The 25,033-nt window shown below is 42.4% G+C and overlaps 1 protein-coding gene across 8 annotated transcripts in view; it reads right to left on the reverse strand.

Annotated features, from left to right (window-relative positions):
• Positions 1 to 25,033, reverse strand: part of KCNT1 (potassium sodium-activated channel subfamily T member 1) — a 343,981-nt gene that overhangs the window by 101,220 nt on the left and 217,728 nt on the right. For all 8 annotated transcript variants that reach the window (XM_056540054.1, XM_056540052.1, XM_056540058.1 and 5 more), the window contains 6 exons: positions 18,590 to 18,669; positions 6,889 to 6,988; positions 6,722 to 6,778; positions 6,581 to 6,629; positions 4,989 to 5,048; positions 1,762 to 1,836 (listed from right to left, as the gene is read on the reverse strand). In XM_056540054.1, coding sequence (XP_056396029.1) covers positions 1,762 to 1,836; positions 4,989 to 5,048; positions 6,581 to 6,629; positions 6,722 to 6,778; positions 6,889 to 6,988; positions 18,590 to 18,669 — 421 coding nt within the window. The remainder of the gene's footprint in view (positions 1 to 1,761; positions 1,837 to 4,988; positions 5,049 to 6,580; positions 6,630 to 6,721; positions 6,779 to 6,888; positions 6,989 to 18,589; positions 18,670 to 25,033) is intronic.

Raw genomic sequence — 25,033 nt, forward strand, 5'->3', positions numbered from 1 at the left:
TAGGGTCAGAAGGGGAAGAGCAGCTAGGAAAAAGGTCACCCCCCCCCCTCTGTTAAAGGGGTACTCCGGTGGCAATTTTTTTTTCTTTAAATCAACTGGTGGCAGAAGGTTAAACAGATTTGTAAATGACTTCTATTAAAAATTTTTTAAACCTTCCAGTACTTATCAGCTGCTGCATGCTCCAGAGGAAGTTCTTTTCTTTTTTGATTTTCTTTTCAGTCTGACCACAGTGCTCTCTGCTGACACCTCTCTCCATGTCAGGAACTGCCCAGAGCAGAATAGTTTTGCTTTGGGGATTTGCTCCTACTCCAGGCCGTTCCTGACATGGACAGAGGTGTCAGCAGAGAGCACTGTGATCAGACAGAAAAGAACAATACAACTTCCCCTGGAGCATACAGCAGCTGATAAGTACTGAAAGGGTTAAGATTTTTAAATAGAAGTAATTTACAAATCTGTTTAACTTTCTGGAGACAGTTGATTAAAAAAATGTATAAAAAAAAAAATGTTTTCCAATGGAGTACCCCTTTAAATTTTTTTTAAATCAACTGGTGCCAGAAAGTTAAACAGATTTTTAAATTACTTCTAAAAAAAAAAAAAAAAAATCTTAATCCTTCCAGTACTTATTAGCTGCTGAATACTACAGAGGAAATGGTTTTCTTTTTGGAACACAGAGCTCTCTGCTGACATCATGATCACTGTGCTCTCTACTGACATCTCTGTCCATTTTAGGAACTGTCCAGAGCAGCATATGATTGCTATGGGGATTTTCTCCTACTCTGGACAGTTCTTAAAATGGACAGAGGTGTCAGCAGAGAGCACTGTGTTTCAAAAAGAAAACCATTTCCTCTGTAGTATTCAGCAGCTGATAAGTACTGGAAGGATTAAGATTTTTTTTTTATAGAAGTCATTTACAAATCTGTTTAACTTTCTGGCACCAGTTGATTTAAAAAAAAAAAATAAAAAACAGTTTTCCACCAGAGTACTCCTTTAAGTTTGAGTTGGTGTTGGTTTCTTTGGTGGTTGGCCCCCCCTCTCCCGTGGTCATAGTGTGTGCGTTGGGACAAGTAAAAGGGTCCTAAGGCGTCATTTGATAGGGCAAATCATTGTCTGATATCACCTATCGCATCACCCTGCGATCAGCAAACACTCATTCAGAGGCTGAGAGGGCCATTTTGACCTGTCAAAAAATAATTGGCTCTCGCCTGCACCTTTCCCCTCCAATTAGCAGATACGGCTATTGTATGTGTTGTAGTATACGGTATGTGTGCTCCGGTGCCTATGTGTGTGTAAATGAGTCTATGTGTGTGTATATATGTGAGTGCCATATTGTTGTGTCCATCAATATGTGTGTCACAGGATATTTCTGTTAAAGGGGTACTCCACTGGAAAACTACTTTTTTTTTTTTTTTTTTTAAATCAACTGGCGCCAGAAAGTTAAACAGACTTGTAAATTGCTTCTATTTAAAAATAAATCGTAATCCTTCCAGTACTTATCAGCTGCTTTATGCTTCAGGGGAAGTTATTTTCTTTTTTTGATTTTGTCTCCAGTTTAAAAACCGTACTGCAACCGCATACGTTTTTTTTTTTAACATGGACATCAACGGGAAACGCACATGTATACGGTTCCATACGGGAAAATGGTATACGTTTTTACTTTGCAAAGGAACATTTGAATCCTAAAGTCCCCACCCAAGACCCGCACACAGAGCCACGTCTCATCCACCTGCTGGAGCGCGTTCACACCAGAGGAAGGAAACTTACTGTGATGATGAAAGGAACCGTGTTCATCATCTCCAGAATGAAGGAAATCCTGATGATCTGCTCCCAGATGTTCCCCTGCGGATTCAGCACATTCACCGGTAAATTATACAGCAACAATGCTCATCACGTATACCTTCATAATGATGCATGGAGATTCCTATTTCTTCTGAACACGTTCTATTGCTCCCTGCTATCAGCCATTCAAGGCTGGGGAGAGACTAGAATGTTCTGATAGGAGAAGAATTTCAATAGCCCATAAACAATAAACACTGATGTAGCAGAGCTGTGATCACTTACAGCTAATGCATTTCGTTTTGCCAGCATTACTGCGCAATGGCGCATATCATAAATATTGAGCGCCAAATGACAAACACAGCTCTGCTACATCTACATAATTTACCTACTTTAGGATGGATCATCCTATAACAGTGTTTCCTAACCAGTGTGCCTCCAGCTGTTGCAAAACTACAATTCCCAGCATGCCCGGACAGCCAAAGGCTGTCCGGGCATGCTGGGAGTTGTAGTTTTGCAACAGCTGGAGGCACACTGGTTAGGAAACACTGCTCAATACATTTCCGCATTCCATGTCACAGGAGGAGGGTGATGGAATATTTTAATATTTTATGATGCTCCTTTCAAAAATGGCCACTGGGGGCGCTTGACTGGACCACACCGATCTTAAAGGGGTACTCCGGTGGAAAACTTTTTTTTTAAATCAACTGGTGCCAGAAAGTTAAACAGATTTGTAAATTACTTCTATTAAAAAAAATCTTAATTCTTCCAGTACTTATTAGCGCCTGTATACTACAAAGTAAATTCTTTTCTTTTCGTACTTCTTTTCTGTCACGACCACAGTGCACTCTGCTGACACCTCTGTCCATTTTAGGAAATGTCATAAGCAGCATAGGTTTGCTATGGGGATTTGCTCCTGCTCTGGACAGTTCCTGAAATGGACAGAGGTGTCAGCAGAGAGCACTGTGTTCGTGACAGAAAAGAAATCCAAAAAGAAAAGAATTTCCTCTGTAGTATACAGATGCTAATAAGTAATGGAAGGATTAAGATATATATATTTTTTTAATAGAAGTAAATTACAAATCTGTTTAACTTTCTGGCACAAGTTGATAAAAAAAAAAAATTATAATAATTTCCACCGGAGTACCCCTTTAAAAATGAACTGACATCAACATTATTTCAGGAGGAAAACACCTTTTAGGGGCTTTCCGCACTTTGGGATAGGACATCAATGTGTGCTGGGACCCCCCCCAGCAAGAAGCAGAATTAAGAGGTCTTAAAGTGGAATTCCTGACACAGCGCCATCCATGTCTATGTGGATGTGTCTGGTACTGCAGTGCAATAGAGCTGAGCTGTGCAGACAGGACCAGACACCAGCCAAATAGGAAAGAGTGGCACAGGGCATGGAAAGGACTACAGATTCCAGCAATGACACATTCATTCTGGGGGACTTTATGTTGATTACCCTATGGGAAAGCCATTTAACCCCTTTTATGCAGGATGACATCCCCCTTCAGTCCAAAACTCCTTTAGACTGGCTTCTTATAGTGTCTAGATCCTGTAGACGTTCATTGGAATAAGATGGTGAAATCGATGACCATCGCAGCAGAGAAAACTGATGTCCCTGGGAGCGATACATTACAGCTGACTGCTGGGATTATTACTATCGACCCAGGATTGGCAGACAGGCCGAGTATCAATGTGTGAACTCCCAGAATAAAGGTCTCAAGATGCTGCAAAACCTCTTTGGAATTCCCTTACATAACCAACGCAACAAGATATACAATTCCGACCAGACAGTTCTGCTTCTATGTGAGGCCCACAGAATCCTAATGGAGATTACCCTCCTAGCAGCAAGAAATTACCAGTATTTAGAGGAGCGCACCATTATCACATCATTAGAATCCTGCTAAACTTTGACACTGTACTACTAGGTATATACAGTATTCCATTCAGAATCCTAGAAAAGCTAAGCTTGGTAAGGGAACTGTAAGGCTATGTTCATACAGGTGTTGAGTCCAACAGCATAAACTGACACAGATTCCATTATTTTCTGCAATGCACATCTGAATAGATGCAGATTCCATTGAAATCAACAAGTAGTGGATTGCTAGTGGATTTCATGTGGCTTTAGGCACCAAATCCGGGCTAATATCTACTTGAAACCAAACGGGTCTGAACATATCCTAACACAGAATCTGGTGCAACTCAAAGAGAAGACGACTCATGGAGAAGTCGACTCATCGAGATGACAGCTAATGGAGAAGACAACTCAAAGAGAAGATGACTCATGGTGAAGACAACTCAAAGAGAAGACGACTCATGGAGAAGACAACACATTGGGAAGACAACTCATGGACAAGACGACTCATGGACAAGACGACTCATGGAGAAGACGACTCATGGAGAAGACGACTCATGGAGAAGACAACACATGGAGAAGACGACTCATGGAGAAGACGACCCATGGAGAAGACGACTCATCGAGCAGACGACTCATGGAGAAGACGACCCATGGAGAAGACGACTCATGGAGAAGACAACTCATGGAGAAGACGACTCAAGGAGAAGACGACTCATGGACAAGATGACTCATGGACAAGACAATTCAAGGAGAAGACAAGACATGGAGAAGACAACTCAATAAGAAGACAATTTATGGAAAAGACAAAACAAGGAGATGACAACTCATGGAGGAGGCAACTCATCGAGATGACAACTCATGGAAAAAACTAATGGAGAAGACAACTCAAGGAGAAGATAACACATTGGGAAGACAACTCAATAAGAAGACAATTTATGGAAAAGACAAATCAAGGAGATGACCACTCATGGAGAAGGCAACTCATGGAGAAGACAACTCAAGGAGAACACGACTCAAGTAGAAGACTACTCATGAAGAAGACAACTCATGGAGAAGACAACTGATGGAGAAGACAACTCGAGAAGAAGACAACACATTGGGAAGACAACTCATGGAGAAAATAACTCATGGAGAAGACAACTCTATTAAAGTTGATTTAACTTTGGACCTGTGCACAGTCTCATATGGTGTTTTTCTATTTGTACTGATGAGGTTCTTCCTGTCTTATGCTTCAGTCACATCCAGAGACGCAATAAGGGGGGTCAAGATGCCGCAGGAATCCAATCCCATGTTGGGTTCCCAATGCATTACTAGGCCCTACATCCCTATACTAGACAAATACAAAGCTTACCTTATAGCTGAGATAGATAAGAAGCATCGTCTCTAAGAAGCTGATTATGGCCACAGTGACCTGTGAATAGAGAAGAGAATTACTGGGGAGCTACAGTATTGGGGTGAGGACATTAATAAGCAGATCACATCCTGTCACTTCTCATGTCTTCTGTGCTGTGTTCCTGTGTGGAAGGATTACTGGGATGTGTGCAGAGCTGAATGGAAGCGGCGGCAAAGTCCGTATTTAAGCCGTCTGCTGGTATGAGCGCAGTGAACAGACAGTCGGGACTTAATCTGACTACAGATCACTGGGACTCTAATCCTAAAATGAGTCTTCTCTAGCAACTTCCAAAATCCACAGAATAATACAGTGAAGTGCATGACAAAGCCAAAATATCCACATGTACTCTAAAACTTCACTACAATGTAGTTGGTGACCAAGATAGATATATAGATAGATAGATATGAGATAGACAGATTATCTAATATATATTAGATAGATAGTTAGATAGATAGATAAGTATAGGCTATATATGATAGATATATATTAGATAGATAAACCTATATATAATAGCTAAATATAAGATATATAAAATGGTGGGACGGTACACGCTATTTGGCGCCAAATTTGCAAGCTAAGTACCTCATAATTTCATAGTTTCATATCTTCATTTATTGCATTACAGCTGTATAGCTTTTCATGTTCTATCTATATACTTATGTTCTATCTATATACTCATGTTTCATATATATCTTTGTGCTAGCAGTGTGCTGCTGTATTCTTCTGTTGCTGCATATTTAGCCCAGCAGCCTGCACCTGCAAGCCAGGTTTTTACTATAGTTTGGAATTAATAGTGCTGGCCAACTTATTCTTTGGATATATAAAATATATATAATAGATAGAGAGATGGGAGATACATATGAAAATCAAAAATTGTCAGATAAATCATGCATAAAAACGTATCCCCTATCCAACCGCTGGGACCCCCCGCGATCTCCTGTACAGCCCCCCTGCTCTCCCTGGGAATGGAGCATCACAACCCGATTCAAAAAGTGAAATATGATCCCACAAATTAGCAGGTACGATAACTAATCCTGGCTCCCTCCATAAGGATTAGGGTTTATAAGGGGAGCCAGGATTCTTTATCGTACCTGTTAATTTGTGGGTTCATATTTCACTTTTAAATTACTAGGGTGTTTGTTTTTTTGATAACTATTGTATGTCTTATAGTTTTCACTATTTAGGACCAATAAAGGGTAATGTGTACCTGCCATTTCAGGTGACTTTTCAGGACAAAGTGCCCTGTGTGTGTACATGAGGAGCAGCACTATTTATGTATATTATTTAACCTGCATATGGTATTTTTCTGCAGATTTCTGCTCTGCAGGCTTCATCTCTCATTTACAATTCTCCTAGAGCTGGTGGGCAGAGCTCCCTCTTCCCCCCCCCCCCCCCCCCTCTATAGACTTGTATTGCTTGTCTTGCAAACACCGGAAAAAGCTGAGCTGGTTTTTAGAATGAAATACAGACAAAATCAGACAGAATACATTCCACATGTCTAGTCCACAATAAAGGATCTGATGCAGTAAAGCAGAATTGTGGTTCTTTACCTGAATAGCCCAGAGCGGCGTCCTCCTGTCCACCCAGATGATTGGATCCCTGTAAGACAATGTGACATATATAACTGATGACGGCCGATGATCTGCACTGTACTTGTACCAGAACAATGAGGTCAGGGAGGGAGGACTCACCAGTTTATACTCAGTGTATTGACTTTAGTCGTGTAGTTTTGCTTCTCACAATTCCAGCTGCAAAAAAAAAAATTTAAAAAAATGTAAGGATATTTTAGAACATTGGAGATACGTTCTTCCTCAGAGTATGCAAAATGTATTAGGAGTCAGAGCAGAGGGACTCTTACCATCCGATTCCATGCGTTGGATCATCCAGCAACACGCGCACTATGTACAAGAGACAGGAAAGCAGCTTCAGCGAGAAATTGAAGAGACGTATTCTGAGGCCTGGAGAGAGAACAAGCCGGATGACATTTTAATCATTTGTTTTATCTACTAGAACAGCTGAGCTTATAATAAACCAGATAAAACAGGACCGCACACTCCAATCTGCGGCAGAACTACAATAGCTAGGATTAAATACATTATAAAGGGTAAAAAAGTACAAAAATCACCTCACTCATATCCTTGGCTATTAAATAGCTGGCCAGAGGCCGGATGAAGGGTCACCTATGACGTGAAACGATTCGTAAGCAGTAGGGCAACGAAAATGTGGGAGCGTGAGCAGTAGGGCAACGAATCGTTTCACGTCATAGGTGACACTTCATCTGGCCTCCGGCCGTATGAAGCATCACCTATAACGTGAAACGATTGGGATCACAGGGTGGGGCGTGAGCAGTAGGGCAACGAAAGTGTGGGGCGTGAGCAGTAGGGCAGCGAATCATTTCACGTCATAGGTGACGCTTCATCCGGCGTTCCGATGCAGCTCAGGGTCAGGTGAGTGGGCAAGTGGATCACGGGTGTGGAGCGTGATCAGTAGAGCAACGAATCGTTTCACGTCATAGGTGACGCTTCATCTGGCCTCCGGCCGTATGAAGCATCACCTATAACGTGAAACGATTGGGATCACAGGGTGGGGCGTGAGCAGTAGGGCAACGAAAGTGTGGGGCGTGAGCAGTAGGGCAGCGAATCATTTCACGTCATAGGTGACGCTTCATCCGGCGTTCCGATGCAGCTCAGGGTCAGGTGAGTGGGCGAGTGGATCACAGGTGTGGAGCGTGATCAGTAGAGCAACGAATCGTTTCACGTCATAGGTGGGGCGTGAGCAGTAGGGCAACGAAAGTGTGGGGCATAAGCAGTAGGGCAGCGAATCATTTCACGTCATAAGTGACGCTTCATCCGGCGTTCCAATGCAGCTCAGGGTCAGGTGAGTGGATCACAGGTGTGGGGCGTGAGCAGTAGGGCAACGAATCGTTTCACGTCATAGGTGACACTTCATCCGCTATGACGTGAAACGATTTGGATCACAAGGTGGGGCGTGAGCAGTAGGGCAACGAATTGCTTCACGTCATAGGTGACACTTCATCTGGCGTTCCAATGCAGCTCAGGGTCAGGTGAGTGGGCAAGTGGATCACGGGTGTGGAGCGTGATCAGTAGAGCAACGAATCGTTTCACGTCATAGGTGACGCTTCATCTGGCCTCCGGCCGTATGAAGCATCACCTATAACGTGAAACGATTGGGATCACAGGGTGGGGCGTGAGCAGTAGGGCAACGAAAGTGTGGGGCGTGAGCAGTAGGGCAGCGAATCATTTCACGTCATAGGTGACGCTTCATCCGGCGTTCCGATGCAGCTCAGGGTCAGGTGAGTGGGCGAGTGGATCACAGGTGTGGGGCGTGAGCAGTAGGGCAACAAATCGCTTCACGTCATAGGTGACACTTCATCTGGCGTTCCAATGCAGCTCAGGGTCAGGTGAGTGGGCAAGTGGATCACGGGTGTGGAGCGTGATCAGTAGAGCAACGAATCGTTTCACGTCATAGGTGACGCTTCATCTGGCCTCCGGCATCACCTATGACGTGAAACGATTCGTTGCCCTACTGCTCACGCCCCACACCTGTGATCCACTCGCCCACTCACCTGACCCTGAGCTGTATTGGAACGCTATTCACATCTTGCTTGTTGATGTTTTAGTTCCTGAATAAAAGCGGTTTCATGGTTTCCTGGACCGGTGAGTGCGAAATCTTTTCTTCTCCATGTTCACATCCTCCATTGTGACTTTCATCCCGCACCCCATACCGGGAACCGGGTCAGTTGCCAGTTAGTCCTAGCAGACTGTGATTGTGAGCTATCGAAGTGGTGCCGCCGCTCTGTGTTTCTTTCTTTACGTCTTCCTTTTCTTTGAGATGATCACTTCCACAGAAGACGACTTTTCAATGACATTTTGGCTGGCCCTCTCAAAGAGGTTTCATTGTATATGGAGTTTTCTCTGTTTACTTCCCTGTATCGTGTTGCTTTGTAAACCTATTTCCTTAGCTAATGTGTGAACCTACTTCTTCTTGCAATGTTTGAATGAACCATAAAACAAACCACTACCTGATCTGAAATTCGTATACAGTGGTCCCTCAAGTTACAATATTAATCGGTTCCAGGACCACCATTGTATGTTGAATCCATTGTATGTTGAGACCAGAACTCTATGAAAACCTGGCAATTGGTTCTGAAGCCCCAAAATGTCATCCAAAAATAGGAAAAAGTGAGAATTAAAAGAAAAATAAGTAGATAAAGCAAGTCCTTACATATAAAAGTAAGAAAGATCTGCTGGGAGCTGTAAATCACTGTCTATGTCAGTGTTTCCCAAGCAGGGAGCCTCCAGCTGTTGCAAAACTACAACTCCCAGCATGCCCGGACAGCCAAAGGCTGTCCGGGCATGCTGGGAGTTGTAGTTTTGCAACAGCTGGGGGCACCCTGCTTGGGAAACACTGGTCTATGTAGAGGACATGAGCTTCTTCAGGGTCCTGTACAGTACACAGTGTCCTAAAAAAGTAACATGGAGTCGCCCTCACCTGGTGTCCAAAGGAGCAGCTAACCCTGGTACAAGTAAAGAGTACAGAACATGTAATACCACCCTGTACTGTAGGGGGCGCTACCAGACACCAATCAGTGCATACACTTCAGTAATACAGGTAAAGTGTACAGAACATGTAATATCTCCCTGTACTGTAGGGGGCGCTACCAGACACCAGTCAGTGCATACACTTCAGTAATACAGGTAAAGAGTACAGAACATGTAATACCTCCCTGTACTGTAGGGGGCGCTATCAGACACCAGTCAGTGCATGCACTTCAGTAATACAGGTAAAGAGTATAGAACATGTAATACCTCCCTGTACTGTAGGGGGCGCTACCAGACACCAGTCAGTGCATACACTTCAGTAATACAGGGATTTTACCAGTGAATGCCCATTCTGATTGGTCGGTTCTTCCAGCCATTGACATGTTTCACAGATCTGGACTGTCCGTAGCATTGTATGTTGAGTCTGGTTTCAACTTACAATGGTCCAGAAAAGACCATTGTATGTTGAAACTATTGTATGTTGAGGCCATTGCAAGTTGAGGGATCACTGTACTGTGTGCGTGTTCAGCACCACGGAGAGCGACAGCTGATTGGAACACAATTCTGTAGTATCCAAGTCAATGTAATTACTATGGAGGGAATAATATATTTAAAGATCTATACAGTGAAACCTCTTCAGAAGACGACCCCTTTATCCAGACCAGTCACCCATATACTATGCACAGTGTTCATTTTCTTTGAGAAGAGAAAAACTTATTTTTTTATAAACCGTAACAACTGGCTCCAGAAAGTTAAACAGATTTGTAAATTACTTCAATTAAAAAATCTTTATCCTTCCAATAATTATCAGCTGCTGAAGTTGAGTTTTTCTTTTCTGTCTGGCAACACTGCTCTCTGCTGACATCTCTGCTTGTCTCGGGAACTGCACAGAGTAGAAGAGGTTTGCTATGGGGATTTGATTCTACTCTGGGCAGTTCCCGAGACAGGTGTCATCAGAGAGCACTTAGACAGAAAAGAACAACTCAACTTCAGTAGCTCATAAGTACTGAAAGGATTAAGATTTTTTAATAGAAGTAATTTTCAAATCTGTTTAACTTTCTGGAGCCAGTTGATATATATATATATATATATATATATATATATATATATATATATAAAAAATTTTTCCTGGATAATCCCTTTAAAAGTGGTCTTCTTAAAGAATATGGACACTGTGCATAATATATGGGTGAATAAAAATATGTCATTTGATATCTGGTGTAGATAAGGGTGTGGTCTTTTTTTAAATGGTGGTCTTTATGAGAGGTATACATCTTTAAATATATCTCTATACACCCCACAGTAATGGCATTGACTTGGATACTACAGAATTGTGTTTCAGTCTGCTGTCACTCTCCATGGTGCTGAACACTCCCATACAGGAATTTTAGACAAAATAATTAAAGGAGAACTCCAGAATATAAAAATTGTCCCCCATACTGCCGGCAGTAAAAAAATAAAGATGTACATACCTTCCTCCGCTCCCCCGGGGCCTCCGGTAACCGCCTCCGGCCTCCACCGTGATCCTCTTCCTGGTTGCCGGTGGTCGGAGTATCAGCGTTATCACACTGCTGCTCAGCCTATCGCCGGCCGAGTCGGGACTTCACTGCGGCTGGTGATTGGCTGAGTGCAGTATGACTCTCCGACCACCGGCAACCAGGAAGAGGATCACGGCGGAGACCGGAGCCGGTTACCGGAGGCCCCGGGGGAACGGAGGAAGGTATGTACATCTTTATTTTTTTACTGCCGGCAGTATGGGGGACAATTTTTATATTCTGGAGTTCTCCTTTAAGTGTTTCATAATGGATGTAAACATTACAAGAAGAAATAGGTTCACACATTTGCTAATGAAACAGATATAAGTTACTTAAGTAATAATACAAGTACAAAACAACAAGATACAGAGAAGTGAACAAATAAAACCACTTTGAAAAGATCAGCCAACATGTCATCGTGGTTTTAAGGGATTTTTTTCAAATAAAATGGACACTGTGCATAATATATGTTGGACTGGAAATCTGTCATATGAAAGGTCTAGATAAGGGGGTGGTCTTCTCAAATAGGTGGTCTTTTAGAAAGGTTTCACTGTATATATATATATATATATATATATATATATAGGGAATATGCAAAGCAGCTCATTACACAACCTTTTCAGGTAGTGTTCCCTGGTATCAGCTTAGCTCCTGTTAAGGAATATAAAAAGCTGAACGGGAGTTATGCCAAGCCAGACTACTCCCCAAAAGGGAAGTTTCGACCCATCTGCAGACAGCTGTTTCGGGGTTTTTGCCCCTCGTCAGTACAGAGCAGGGTGATCTGGCTTGGCTGCGGTGAGAGGCCTGAGGCCTCAGGCCTCTCACCGCAGCCAAGCCAGATCACCCTGCTCTGTACTGACGAGGGGCAAAAACCCCGAAACAGCTGTCTGCAGATGGGTCGAAACTTCCCTTTTGGGGAGTAGTCTGGCTTGGCATAACTCCCGTTCATCTTTTTATATTCCTTAACAGGAGCTAAGCTGATACCAGGGAACACTACCTGAAAAGGTTGTGTAATGAGCTGCTTTGCATATTCCCTACCCAGAATGTCTGCGGAGTGCTAAATGGCCTAACCTGAATCTCCGTTACACCTGAAGAGGTGTCCTCTCCCTGAGGAAAGTACTGACCCGGTATATATATATATATATATATATATATATATATATATTCTCTCTATACACCCAGAACATATAGTATAATCATTTTATATCAGGTAATGGAGTGTTTTATGGTGGATTCAAACATTGTGAGAAGAAATAGGTTCACACTTTTGCTATGTTTGCATCCACCATAAAACACTCCATTACCTTATGTAAATCTCTTCCACTCTTCTACTATGGGAGCGTTCAGCACCACGGAGAGCGACAGCGGATTGGGACACAATTCTGTATTATCTGAATTAATGTAATTACTATGGGCTGTGTATATATATAAATAGATGTATATACAGTGGGGCAATAAAGTATTTAGTCATCCACCAATTGTGCAAGTTCTCCCACTTAAAAAGATGAGAGAGGCCTGTAATTATCATCATAGGTTATAACCTCAACTATGAGAGACAGAAGGGGGGAAAAGAATACAGGAAATCACATTGTAGGATTTCTAATGGATTGATTGGTAAATTCCTTGGTAAAATAAGTATTTGGTCACCTACAAACAAGCAAGATTTCTGGCTCTCACAGACCTGTAACTTCTTCTTTAAGAGTCTCCTCTGTCCTCCACTCGTTACCTGTATTAATGGCGTCTGTTTGAACTTGTTATCAGTATAAAAGACACCTGTCCACAACCTCAAACAGTCACACTCCAAACTCCACTATGGCCAAGACCAAAGAGCTGTAGAAGGACACCAGAAACAAAACTGTAGACCTGCACCAGGCTGGGAAAACTGAATCTGCAATAGGCAAGCAGCTTGGTGTGAAGAACTCAACTGTGGGAGCAATTATTAGAAAATGGAAGACATACAAGACCACTGATAATCTCCCTCAATCTGGGGCTCCACGCAAGATCTCACCCCATGGTGTCAAAATGATAACAGGAACAGTGAGGAAAAATCCCAGAACCAAACGGGGGGACCTAGTGAATGACCTGCAGAGAGCTGGGACCAAAGTAACAAAGGCTACCATCAGTAACACACTACGCCGCCAGGGACTCAAATCATGCAGTGCCAGACATGTCCTCCTGCTTAAGCCAGTACATGTCCGGGCCCATCTGAAGTTTGCTAGAGAGCACTTGGATGATCCAGAAGAGGATTGGGAGAATGTCATATGGTCAGATGAAACCAAAGTAGAACTTTTTGGTAGAAACTCAACTCGTCGTGTTTGGAGGAGAAAGAATGCTGAGTTGCATCCAAAGAACACCATACCTACTGTGAAGCATGGGGATGGAAACATCATGCTTTGGGCTGTTTTTCCGTAAAGGGACTGGGACAACTGATCCGTGTAAAGGAAAAAATGAATGGGGCCATGTATCGTGAGATTTTAAATGAGAACCTCGTATCAGCAAGGGCATTGAAGATAAAACGTGGCTGGGTCTTTCAACATGACAATGATCCCAAACACACCGCCCGGGCAACGAAGAAGTGGCTTAGTAAGAAGAACTTCAAGGTCCTGGAGTGGCCTAGCCAGTCTCCAGATCTCAACCCCCCCCCCCCCACCACCACTGTAACCACCTTCCTTTCTTATGGTTGAACTTGCACCAGTGGCATGGCGATAACTGAGTGTGCTGGGACTTTCTTGAATTCAGATTTTGTCTTCCTCCACGAGCACATAAGGCTAGGTTCACTTTGCAATTCGCATCCAACCCGTTAAGGGTCCAATCAGCTCTTTTTTTCTTGAGCCGATCGGACCCTAAAATGGGTCGGATGCATTCAGCTACTAACGGCTACTATGGACCAAATTCACTTGCATGGGGTCTGTCGGTGTTCCGGCTATTTTACAGGAATTTAGCTTGCACTATTTTTTTTTCTCCACTAAACTCCCGTCCTTCTTCCCGGATTGCCGATGGAACTCCAAATAGAGTCAGACGTCAATGTGAACGAGGCCTAACCTGTACTGAGGTCAGACCGCTTCCATATTGGATCCCGTTCAAGATCAAAATTATGGCCAATGGCATTATGGACTGACGCCTCTGACGTTGTGCCTAAAAACAGAGCGGGAACGTCATTCCTCAGACCAAACAACATGCTGAGCCCCTGCACCTGAGCCTGCCAGAGTGCAACGGGGACACGGGTCAGGTGAGAAATGCAATAGCACAGTGGGGGATCAGAGGGAGAGAAGGAATGATGTGGCATAGGGGGTGATAAGGTGGGGGGCGGGGAATGCTGTGGAATAGGGGGTGATAAGGGTGGGGATAATGTGGGATCAAGGGGCTAATGATATGGCACCAAGGGGATGGTGGTGGTGGTGGGGGAGCGGAAGTTGTTTCATGGGGGGGGATCGGGGGGGGGATAAAATGGCACAGGGGGTGATAAAATGGCACAGAGGAATAGCAGTCACATATCTAACGCTGACACTGAATACTGTAGGACACGTGCTGTGATACATGCAATTGGCGGTACGACGAGGGGTGTTACAACAAATTATGCATGTCTAACAAGGGGGTCACCAACATGAAAAGTTTGGGAAGCTCTGCCCTAAGCCTAGCCCTCCTCACTACAGATCCTGAAGGGGGGTATGGGTCGGCCATTCTGGAGTACGGGACAGCAAACATACAGAGGGGGAGATTTATCAAAACCCGTCCAGAGGAAAAAGTTGCTGAGTTGCCCATAGCAACCAATCAGATCGCTGCTTTCATTTTGTAGAGGCTTTTTCAGAAATGAAAGAAGCCATTTGATTGGTTGCTATGGGCAACTCAGCAACTTTTTCTCTAGACAGGTTTTGATAAATCTCCCCCCCCCATAGTACATTCTATATCCCTGTAGAACAAAGCAGACCTGTCAGGACATTTGTACAAAATTGGGAAAGCTCCCTCCCCCCAACGTCGCCGTCTCAGAGACAGAATGGTTCAGCTGGCGATGACTTGAAGACAAAGGTCTGTGCCCATAATGGAGGCGCCAGTACCCACGCCGCCCCACTGTGACCCAGCCAGCCCAGGGAGGAGGACAAAGTCCCCACTGAGGTGTATCTAGGTCACCTTCATGTTGTTTTACCCCCTTGTCAAGGTTTTAATCTTGGAGCCGCGCAGAAAAGAAGCGCGAGAACAATAAAAGCGCTTCCCACCGCCGGCTGTTCTCTATTAGAGCCATTCAGAGCGCCGGCTAAGTCACTGTTGTGATACATTATTACCTTGAATTGAAGGTTGGGAAAGACGGTGAGTGAATAGCCATATTGCCGTCAGAGGAAATGTGTTTTGTGGGATTGATTTACTTCATAGTAGAAGGGAGGGAGGGGATATCGGAATTAACCTCTTATGTAATGGGTAATATGTAATTCGACTGACGAAAAAGACATGTGAATGGAAGGTAAATTATGATTATTATTATTTTATTTTTATATGCTCTTTCTTACAAAAGAAGATTGATGTTTACAAAAAATAACAAATTATATATATATATATATATATATATTATTTGCAATATATATATATATATATATATATATATATATGAATATATATATAAAAAAAAGTGAATTATAGAAAAGTAAAGGGAGGCAACAATAGAACACTGTTTCCCTACCAGTGTGCCTCCAGCTGTTGCAAAAATACAACTCCCAGCATGTCCTGACAGCCTTTGGGAGACCAGTGGTTTCAAGGGGTATTCCAGCACTCTTCGTAAAATAGAGCAGTGGTCTCCAACCTGCGGAACCTCCAGATGTTGCAAAACTACAACTCCCAGCATGTCCGGACAGCCGTTGGCTGTCCGGGCATGCTGGGAGTTGTAGTTTTGCAACATCTGGAGGTCCGCAGGTTGGAGACCACTGAAATAGAGGAGAAGTGTCTGATCACAGGGGATCCATGGTGCTCACTGAACAATGCATGCAGTGCGTTGTAGTTTTGCAGCAGCTGGAGGGACTCTGCTTGGGAAACACTGCTGACTGCTGTATACAGTTATATACTTTTCTATATTTCACTTTTTTTTTTTATATTCATATATATATATATATATATATATATTTTTTTTTTGCACATATATATATATATATATATATATTTCATTTATGTTATTTTTTGTAAACATCAATCTTCTTTTGTAAGTAAGGGCATATAAAAATAAAATAGGTAATAAAAATAATGATAATCATAATACAGGCTTCACTTTCTCTTTGCATCAGGACTTGTTGACGCTGCTAAAATCCACCCTGAAAATTGCAACCTCAGAATTTTTTAATTTATTAATTAATTTCCATTCCCAGAAAATTGACGTCATTGATGTGGATTTTGTTTCCGCACGGTTTGGAATTTCCAATTAAAACATCACAATACAAAACCAGGTTGATTTTGAGGTGGGAAACAGTGTGGATTCTGCACCAAACGCAACGTGGATGTGTAACTGTGTGAACAAGGTGTAAGAAAAAGCAATAAATAAATTATATATATATATATATATATATATATATATATGTATGTATATATATATATACATATATTTGTGTAGATAGATAGATCTATCTATCTATGTAATGTATTTGTATATATCCTGCATTGTATGTGTATGTATATATATATATATATATATATATATATATATATATATATGTAGATAGATAGATCTCTCTATCTATGTAATGTATTTGTATATATCCTGCATTGTATGTATGTATATATATATATATATATATATATATATATATATATATATATACACACACAGTGTCCAGCTGGGTAATACCATAGGCACATGCATGGTGCCAACACAATGGAATACTATGTCATTACTTCATCTGCACCTGTAGATGGCAGTATAACACCATAGGTCCATCCGCAGGCACTGAGAACAGGAAGCATGGTGCTCGCCTGTAACCCATTATGAGCCGGTGAGGTTATATTTCATAAGTAAAAAAATAATATTCATAGAAATAACGGACCCTTCACATCACTACTAAAACTATATAATATATTATTTTTCATGGCATTTTCTTAAAAACCAAAAAAAAAATGCCTATTAACACATACAGGTAAAGAGAGGCAATTTGGGATCCGTCCCAGGGGTGAAACTATAGGACAGTGTTTTCCAACCAAGGTGCCATCAGCTGTTGCAAAACTGCAACTCCCAGCATGCCCGGACAGCCGTTGGCTGTCCGGGCATGCTGGGAGTTGTAGTTTTGCAACAGCTAGAGGCCCACTGGTTGGGAAACACTGCTATGGAGGGTGTAGTTGGCCTGGGCTTAGGTCTCTCTTTCCTACATGAGTATATAAGTGTTAGAAATTAAAAAACATATATATATATATATATATATATATATATATATATATAAACTGGCTCCAGAAAGTTAAACAGATTTGTAAATGACTTCTATTAAAAAAATCTAAATCCTTTCAGTACTTATGAGCTGCTGAAGTTGAGTTGTTCTTTTCTGTCTAAGTGCTCTCTGATGACACCTGTCTCGGGAACTGTCCAGAGTAGAAGCAAATCCCTATAGCAAACCCCTTCTACGCTGTGCAGTTCCCGAGACAAGCAGAGATGTCAGCAGAGGCACTGTTGCCAGACAGAAAAAAAACAACTCAACTTCAGCAGCTTATAATTATTGGAAGGATTACGTTTTTTTTTAATAGAAGTAATTTACAAATCTGTTTGACTTTCTGGAGCCAGTTGATATTCACACCCCCTGACTGTATATTACCACCTGTCACTCCCATTATTAAACTTAAAGGGGTACTCCGGTGGAATTATTATTTTTTTCTTATGAACTGGTGCCAGAAAGTTAAACAGATTTGTAAATTACTTCTATTAAAAAATCTTTACCCTTCCAGTACTTTTTAGCAGCTGTATACTACAGAGGAAATTCATTTCTTTTTTTTTTTTTTTTTTTTCTTTTTTCTCTTGTCCACAGTGCTCTCTGCTGACACCTCTGTCTGTGTCAGGAACTGGAGAAAATCCCCATAGCAAACCTATGCTGCTCTGGACAGTTCCTGACACGGACAGAGGTGTCAGCAGAGAGCACTGTGGACAAAACAAAAAAGAAATTCAAAAAGAAAAGAATTTCCTCTGTAGCATACAGCTGCTAAAAAGTACTAAAAGGATTAAGATTTTTTAATAGAAGTAATTTGCAAATCTGTTTAACTTTCTGGCACCAGTTCATTTAAAAAAAAAAAAAAAAGTTTTCCACCGGAGTACCCCTTTAAGTTCCCGCCCATCTGACTGATTCCCTGAATTGTCAGAAAATCTATAAACCCTCATATCTCAGAACGAGAGGGCATATCAGGAAACTGTAAAAAGGTGTGTGATCAGGGCATCCTACGTCTAATTTTTGGGGGGCTAACAGTCCTCCAATACAAATTAAAAAAAACAGAAAAAATAAAAACTTACTTGATCTTTGGTTTTTGATGAAGAAGAGCTTGAGTCTTTCCTTGAAGGTGTTTTCGTTAACATAAAACTCGACTTGTACTCTGAAAGAGAGAAGAACATGAGATGAGGACACAGTGGCTATAAGAAAATGTACAGTTCAGTACTTCTCAGCTGCTGTATGCTCCAGAGAAAGTTGTGTAGTTCTTTCCAGTCTGACCACAGTGCTCTCTACTGACACCTCTGTCCATGTCAGGAACTCTACAGAGCAGAAGCAAACACCCATAACAAACCTCTCCTGCTCCTGACAGTTCCTGACATGGACAGAGGTGTCATCAGAGAGAACTGTGGTCAGACTGGAAAGAACTACACAACTTCCTCTGGAGCACGGAGCAGCTGAAAAGTACTGGAAGGATTAAGATTTTTTTTTTTTATAGAAGTAATTTACAAATCTGTATAACTTTCTGGCACCAGTTGATTTGAAAACATTTGTTTTCCATCCGGAGTACCACTTTAGTAAGTATTCAGGTTCCTGATTTCACTTCAAAGATCTGGAGACAGATATAAGAAAGCGTTGTGTCCCAGTGGAAAGTGACAATGAGGAGGATGTACAGGAGAGAGCGGGACGCTTCTAAGATCTGAAGAAGAACATCAAACAGCCAAATGTTCTCTCACAATCAAATACAAAACGTATATCAAGCGCTTATTCCAATTCAAACCTTCTGTCTTCCACTGTAGTGCATCTCAGCAGCACATAAAGTATTACTTACAGACTCGAAACGGCAAACACTGACGCGTTTCAGGCCCACATGGTCTTTGGTCATTATTGGACTTGCTACACTGAATGGGGGGAATTTAAATAAGCCCCGCCTCTATCACACATGACATCAAATTCTGTAAGACAACTAATAATATAGTATTACAACACGTAAAGAGGGGGTTCATAAAGTTTCCGCATTTGAACACAGGGCAGTTCTTATAAAGGAGGCGCAATCATAGTTACACAGTAAGCTGGCGGTTCTGGTGTGGGGTATGCCAGGATTTTTCATTCATCCTTTGAGCCCATGATGCCAAGTTATAATACTGTGTAATTTGCTTCTTTTACCCCTGTGTGCCACTGTGTCCTATTTTCATGCCCAGGACCCACATTCGGAAGTGTTGTAGTGTAAGTCTTTTTATTTTACTATTGTTTCTAGATAAGCGACGTCTACTGCACTTCCGCATCTATGATTTTAGTCATACAATTTTTAAAAAAATCAATAAGATTAGTTTGACATTATCTCCCTGAAGTAAGCCCATGTTGTTTTTCATCCTGCAATCCGTGTGATTTTAGATGTTTCACAATCCTATTTTTTAGTAGGGTTTCTATTAAATTTCCCCGCTATTGATGTCAGACTTACTGGCCCATAGTTGCCTGATTTCTCATTACTACCTTTCTAATGAATGGGGACAACATTCGAAAATTCTCAATCTTCCAAGACGACTCCTGTTACCAGTGATTGGTTAAATAAATCTGTAAATGGTTTTGCTAGTAACTTTGGGTGTATCTCATCAGGCCCCTGTGACTTATTTGTTTTTACTTTAGATGGTTGACCTAGAACCACTTCCTCTGTAAATACACATGCATCAAATGATCATTGGTCTTCCTCCCTAATTGAGGTCCTTTTCCTTTATTTTCTTCTATAAAAACTTAACAGAAGTAACAGTCTGCTAATCCTTTGTCCTCTTCTTACATACCTTACTTCCTTTGTTTTTAATTTAGTTATTCCTTGTTTCAATTTCCTTTTTTTATTGATATATCTGAAGAATGTCTTTGCCCCTTTTTTTTTACTGACTGAGCTAGTTACTCTTTTGCCTGCGCTTTAGAAGATCGTATAACTTGCTTGGCCTCTTTTTGCCTAATCTTATAGATTTGTTTATCTTCATTGCTCTATTTTTTTTTTGTTATATATAAATACTAAATGCTAGCTTTTAGTTTTTTTTATGACTTTGGCCACAGTGGAATCTTCCTCCTTTGCTTTTACTGACAAGCCTAATGCATTTGTTGCCTTTAATAATGCAACTTTTAAGTAGTTCCATTTCTCCTGGACTCAATTTAAACAGTTCCAGCCCCATTGGACCCATTTACCACTAATCTTATTTTAGAAAAGTCATTTTTTTCCTAAAATCTTAACCTTTTGTTTTTGTATGGTGTGACACTATAAGAACAGTGTGTCATTGTTCTTACATTAAACCCCACTGACTGGTGATCACTAGATCCCAAGCTTTTACCTATTAGATACCAAATCCCCATTTATGAATACAAAATCTAAAATAGCCTCCTTCCGGGTTGACTCCTCAACTACTGGTTATGGGTGGATATGTGGTGACTAAGTGGTGCAGGTAATAGTGTAGGGTATGTTGGTATTAACCCTATGTTTTCGTGACGCCAGGATGAGGTTTTCCTTAGATTAGTGATCCTACCGCCAACTGTCCCAGAAACGGTAGGGAGAAATAATTGAATGTCCACAGCAGATATTTGATGAAACCGGAATAAACTTTACTGCATATTTTATGCAACTGCAGTTAACAGAACAGTCTTTGTATAGAGAACCGTAGTTCAGGTTCCTCACAGGTTTACTGGGACTTCTGAATTCAGTGAGCTTTGATTTGCTAGCCACTGTGCTACTGGTTTGAAGATAATTTAGTTGCAGTAGTCACACAGGATTTTAGTAGTTTTGAGCTGGATAACTCACGGTTTAGTGGCTAAGGGGAGATAAGGCTTCTAGCTTGAACTGATGATTGTGCTAGGATGTGCTTTCTTTAAGTGGCAGGAACAAGAGAGTCAATTCAGTGGCAGCAGCCCCTTATATATTAAGGGGGTGGGACAAAGCTCATTGGTCAGCCAAACCTGTCAGTTATGAACCCATGAAACTCTGGGTATATCACATGACCCAAAGGTCCTTAAACCATAGCATAACATAAATTAAAGGCACGTGGCCTCTAAGGTCCTATACATAAGTATCCTATAAATATATAAATATACATTAGATATGACATATTAAGAGGCGACTAGGGGTTAGCCCTTCAGGAGAGCCCATTATCATGGAGGGACTCTGGCTGAGGGGACTCCAGACAAAAGGGACAGGACATGTCCTGTACCGGGACACCACAGATAGATTAAAAGGAATAAGCTCCTCCTGTCACACTCTGGCTGTTCAGACTCAAGACATAACACAGTGGTGTCAGTTTTGCTCGGGTGGTTCTTTACTAACCAACATAAGTCCCATTTACTGATGGGTCAGACATAAAACAACAACTTTAATGGAAGTTACATAAATAGATTAGGAATTATGGATGCAGCGTAAATCATGGTAAACTACCATTATCATCATGGCTGAAGAGGCATCAATCTCACGATAGGTGAGGGTCTCAGAGGTGGGACCTGTACCTGTCAGATCTGTATGACCTATCCTGTGGCCACGCCATAATGCTCCTTTAAGATTCACAGAACATATACAGAGGGACATCTCTCCATAGGCGGCACAGAGGCAATCTCCTCCCTGCTGCGTTCTCTTATAGACAGGGAATAGGCTTTGCTTTTCATGGACTCGGTGTTATGTGTAGATGTGGAGTCACCTCCCTGTTTATTATCCTATCGGACCTTTTATGGGGATCTCTGAATGCGTTTTACTCCATCGGTCACAGATAATGCAATAGGACAATATCAAAAAACATTACATATTGGGGGTGTAAAGGAAATAGATGGTGAATTCACCCTATAAAATGTGATCTACAACAGGAGAAATATAGCCAGAAGAAATCAGTAAGTGATTTTATACAGCTAAACTTATTAAAAGTAATGTCCATGGGCGACTGGAGGAGTTTTCCTGTGGGTGTGTGTATGTGTGTTTGTGTGTGTGTGTGTATGTGTGTTTGTGTGTGTGTGTGTTTGTGTGTGTGTGTTTGTGTGTATGTGTCTGTGTTTGTCATCATTTTAATGCACTACTAACTACACTACTAACTTATCCCCTATCTACAGGACAAAGGACACATTTCTGATCACGGGAGGTCCAATCACTGAGACCCCTCCTCAACCTCCAGAACAGGATCCCATCTCTCCCTGTGCCCCCCTTGTACCCCCACAGACACCCATGGGAATCTCCAACCTTTCTTTTCTAGGGGGCGCTCACTGCATATAGGTTTATATAGTTAGTACTGAATTGATGAGCTGTAGAAATCTGAATGCAATGAGACCTGCGTCTCTCGTTGGTAGGTCATTGATCACAGCTTAAAGTGGTATTACCAAACTTAGTAATAAAGTTTAGTAGTTTAGTAGTAAAATAAGTGTTACTTTGGCCCAGTGGTCGGACCCCCTGTGATCTCTAGAAGGAGTCCCCCATCTCTTCCTGCTGCTGGAGCGGAGTGTTGGCCGGCACTGCATGCATTGTCTATGGCAGAACCAGGGACCCTGCGCGATCAGACACTTATCCCCCTATTCTATGGATAAAGCTGGAATACCCCTTTAAACCACTGGTCATCCAAACACCAGTATAGACAGTAAACCGGGGGAGATCTATCAAAATCTGTGCAGAGGAAAAGTTGCCCATAGCAACCAATGAGACTGGTCTACAGAGTTCACAGAAGGCCCATAGTGATGGAGAAACTGGGACACTCGTTATAGGATTACACCAGGGGCGTAGCTATAAAGGTAGCAGAGATAGCAGTCACACCGGGGCCCTGGTGCCTAAGGGGGCCCTAAAGCACATCTGCCCATTAGAGAGCAGTACAATAATTGGCATTTGGAACCCTGTTGCAGATTTTGCATCGGGGCCCCGAAGCTACAAGCTACGCCTCTGGACTACACCGTAGTACTGATGACAAGGAGCGGAGTGACCGATGACCGGGGCCCCGGAGCGACCGATACTCCATTCCAATGGGAGACACAGGACCCCATTCAAATGTATAGGACCTACCTAGGTCACGTGATTTATGATAATGGTTGTATAGATATTTAGGACCTTCCGGGGTCACGTGATAATGTCATGTGATGTACCCAGAATTTTCTGGGTTCAGGATTTACAGACCTTGCAGCCAATGGGATTATTACCCCCCCCCCCCCCCCCCCGTTATATAAGGGGCTGTACTCACTAAATTCACTCTCTTAGTTCCGGACTATCAAGCAAGCACAATCAGCATATCTCAATTAATCTCAACTAGGCCAAAGCAGCCACTAAAACCGTGAGTTATAAAGCTCTGGTTCCTAAATCCTGAGTGACTACTATTCAACTCAACTCATACAATTAGTAGCATTATCCCTTCCATTTATTATCCCTGCCATTTGTGGGCCAGTTGGCGGCAGGATCTCTGATACTAAGCAAACCTCACCCTGGCGTCACGACAAATCAAGGGTTAATACCACCAGACCCTGCATCACCATTGCAACTCCCCAGCTCACCACATATCCATTCATCTGGCTCAATAGGCTGTAACATTCTGAGCTGTGCCAAACTGTGTTGTTCTGGAATTGCATAAGAGGTTTGGTAAAGAGTTAAAGTTGTTTCACTGAATCCAGAGGTCTCATTCCTGCACTTTGCACTACGGACACCTTACAATGCTCCAACTCCTACATAAAACAATAACAAGACTGTGGGCTGCTCCGGACCCAGCTCCTTCCAGCACTGTTACACAGGGGGGACTACTACTACCTACAAGGGTCTGTTTCTACATACAGGGGGATACTACTATCCACGGGGGGGACTTCTACCATCTACGGGGGGGGGGATACTACTATCCACAGGGGGGACTACTACTATCTACGGGGGGGGGGGGGGGGGGGGTACTACTATCCACAGGGGGGACTACTACTATCTACGGGGGGGGGGGTACTACTATCCACAGGGGGGACTACTACTATCTACGGGGGGGGGGGGGGGGGGTACTACTATCCACATGGGGGACTACTACTATCTACAGGGGGGAGGGGTACTACTATCAACAGGGGGACTACTACTATCCACAGGCGGACAACTAGTATTGACAGGGGGGGACTACTACTACTACCTACAAGGGTCTGTTTCTACATACAGGGGGCTATTACTATCTACAGGGAGGGATACTACGATTTACAGGGGGGGGGGGGGGGCACTACTACCTTCAAGGAGTGCTACTATCTACAGGGGGCTGCTACTACCTATGAGTAGACTGTTGTTCTCCGCTCAACCACTCCTTTACAAGTTGTATTGCATCCCTTATCTACATAAGGAGTGTATTGAGGATTTGGTGGATGTTGGGATTAACTCCCATTATATGTGTGGTGGCCCAGTACAGGAGTTGCACCCTGTACCCTTGCTGTCCTGTCAGGCAGCCTCCCTACAGTGACCCCTGGGCCCCCCCCTGCATCTGTTCCCCTTGCATATTCATTTGTATATAAGTTATCCAGTGTATTATGCATGTAATGTGTTATAGCTTCAAGAACCAGTGTCATGT

The sequence above is a fragment of the Hyla sarda genome, chromosome 9 (assembly GCF_029499605.1).
Source record: "Hyla sarda isolate aHylSar1 chromosome 9, aHylSar1.hap1, whole genome shotgun sequence".
Classification (NCBI taxonomy): Eukaryota; Metazoa; Chordata; class Amphibia; order Anura; family Hylidae; genus Hyla; species Hyla sarda.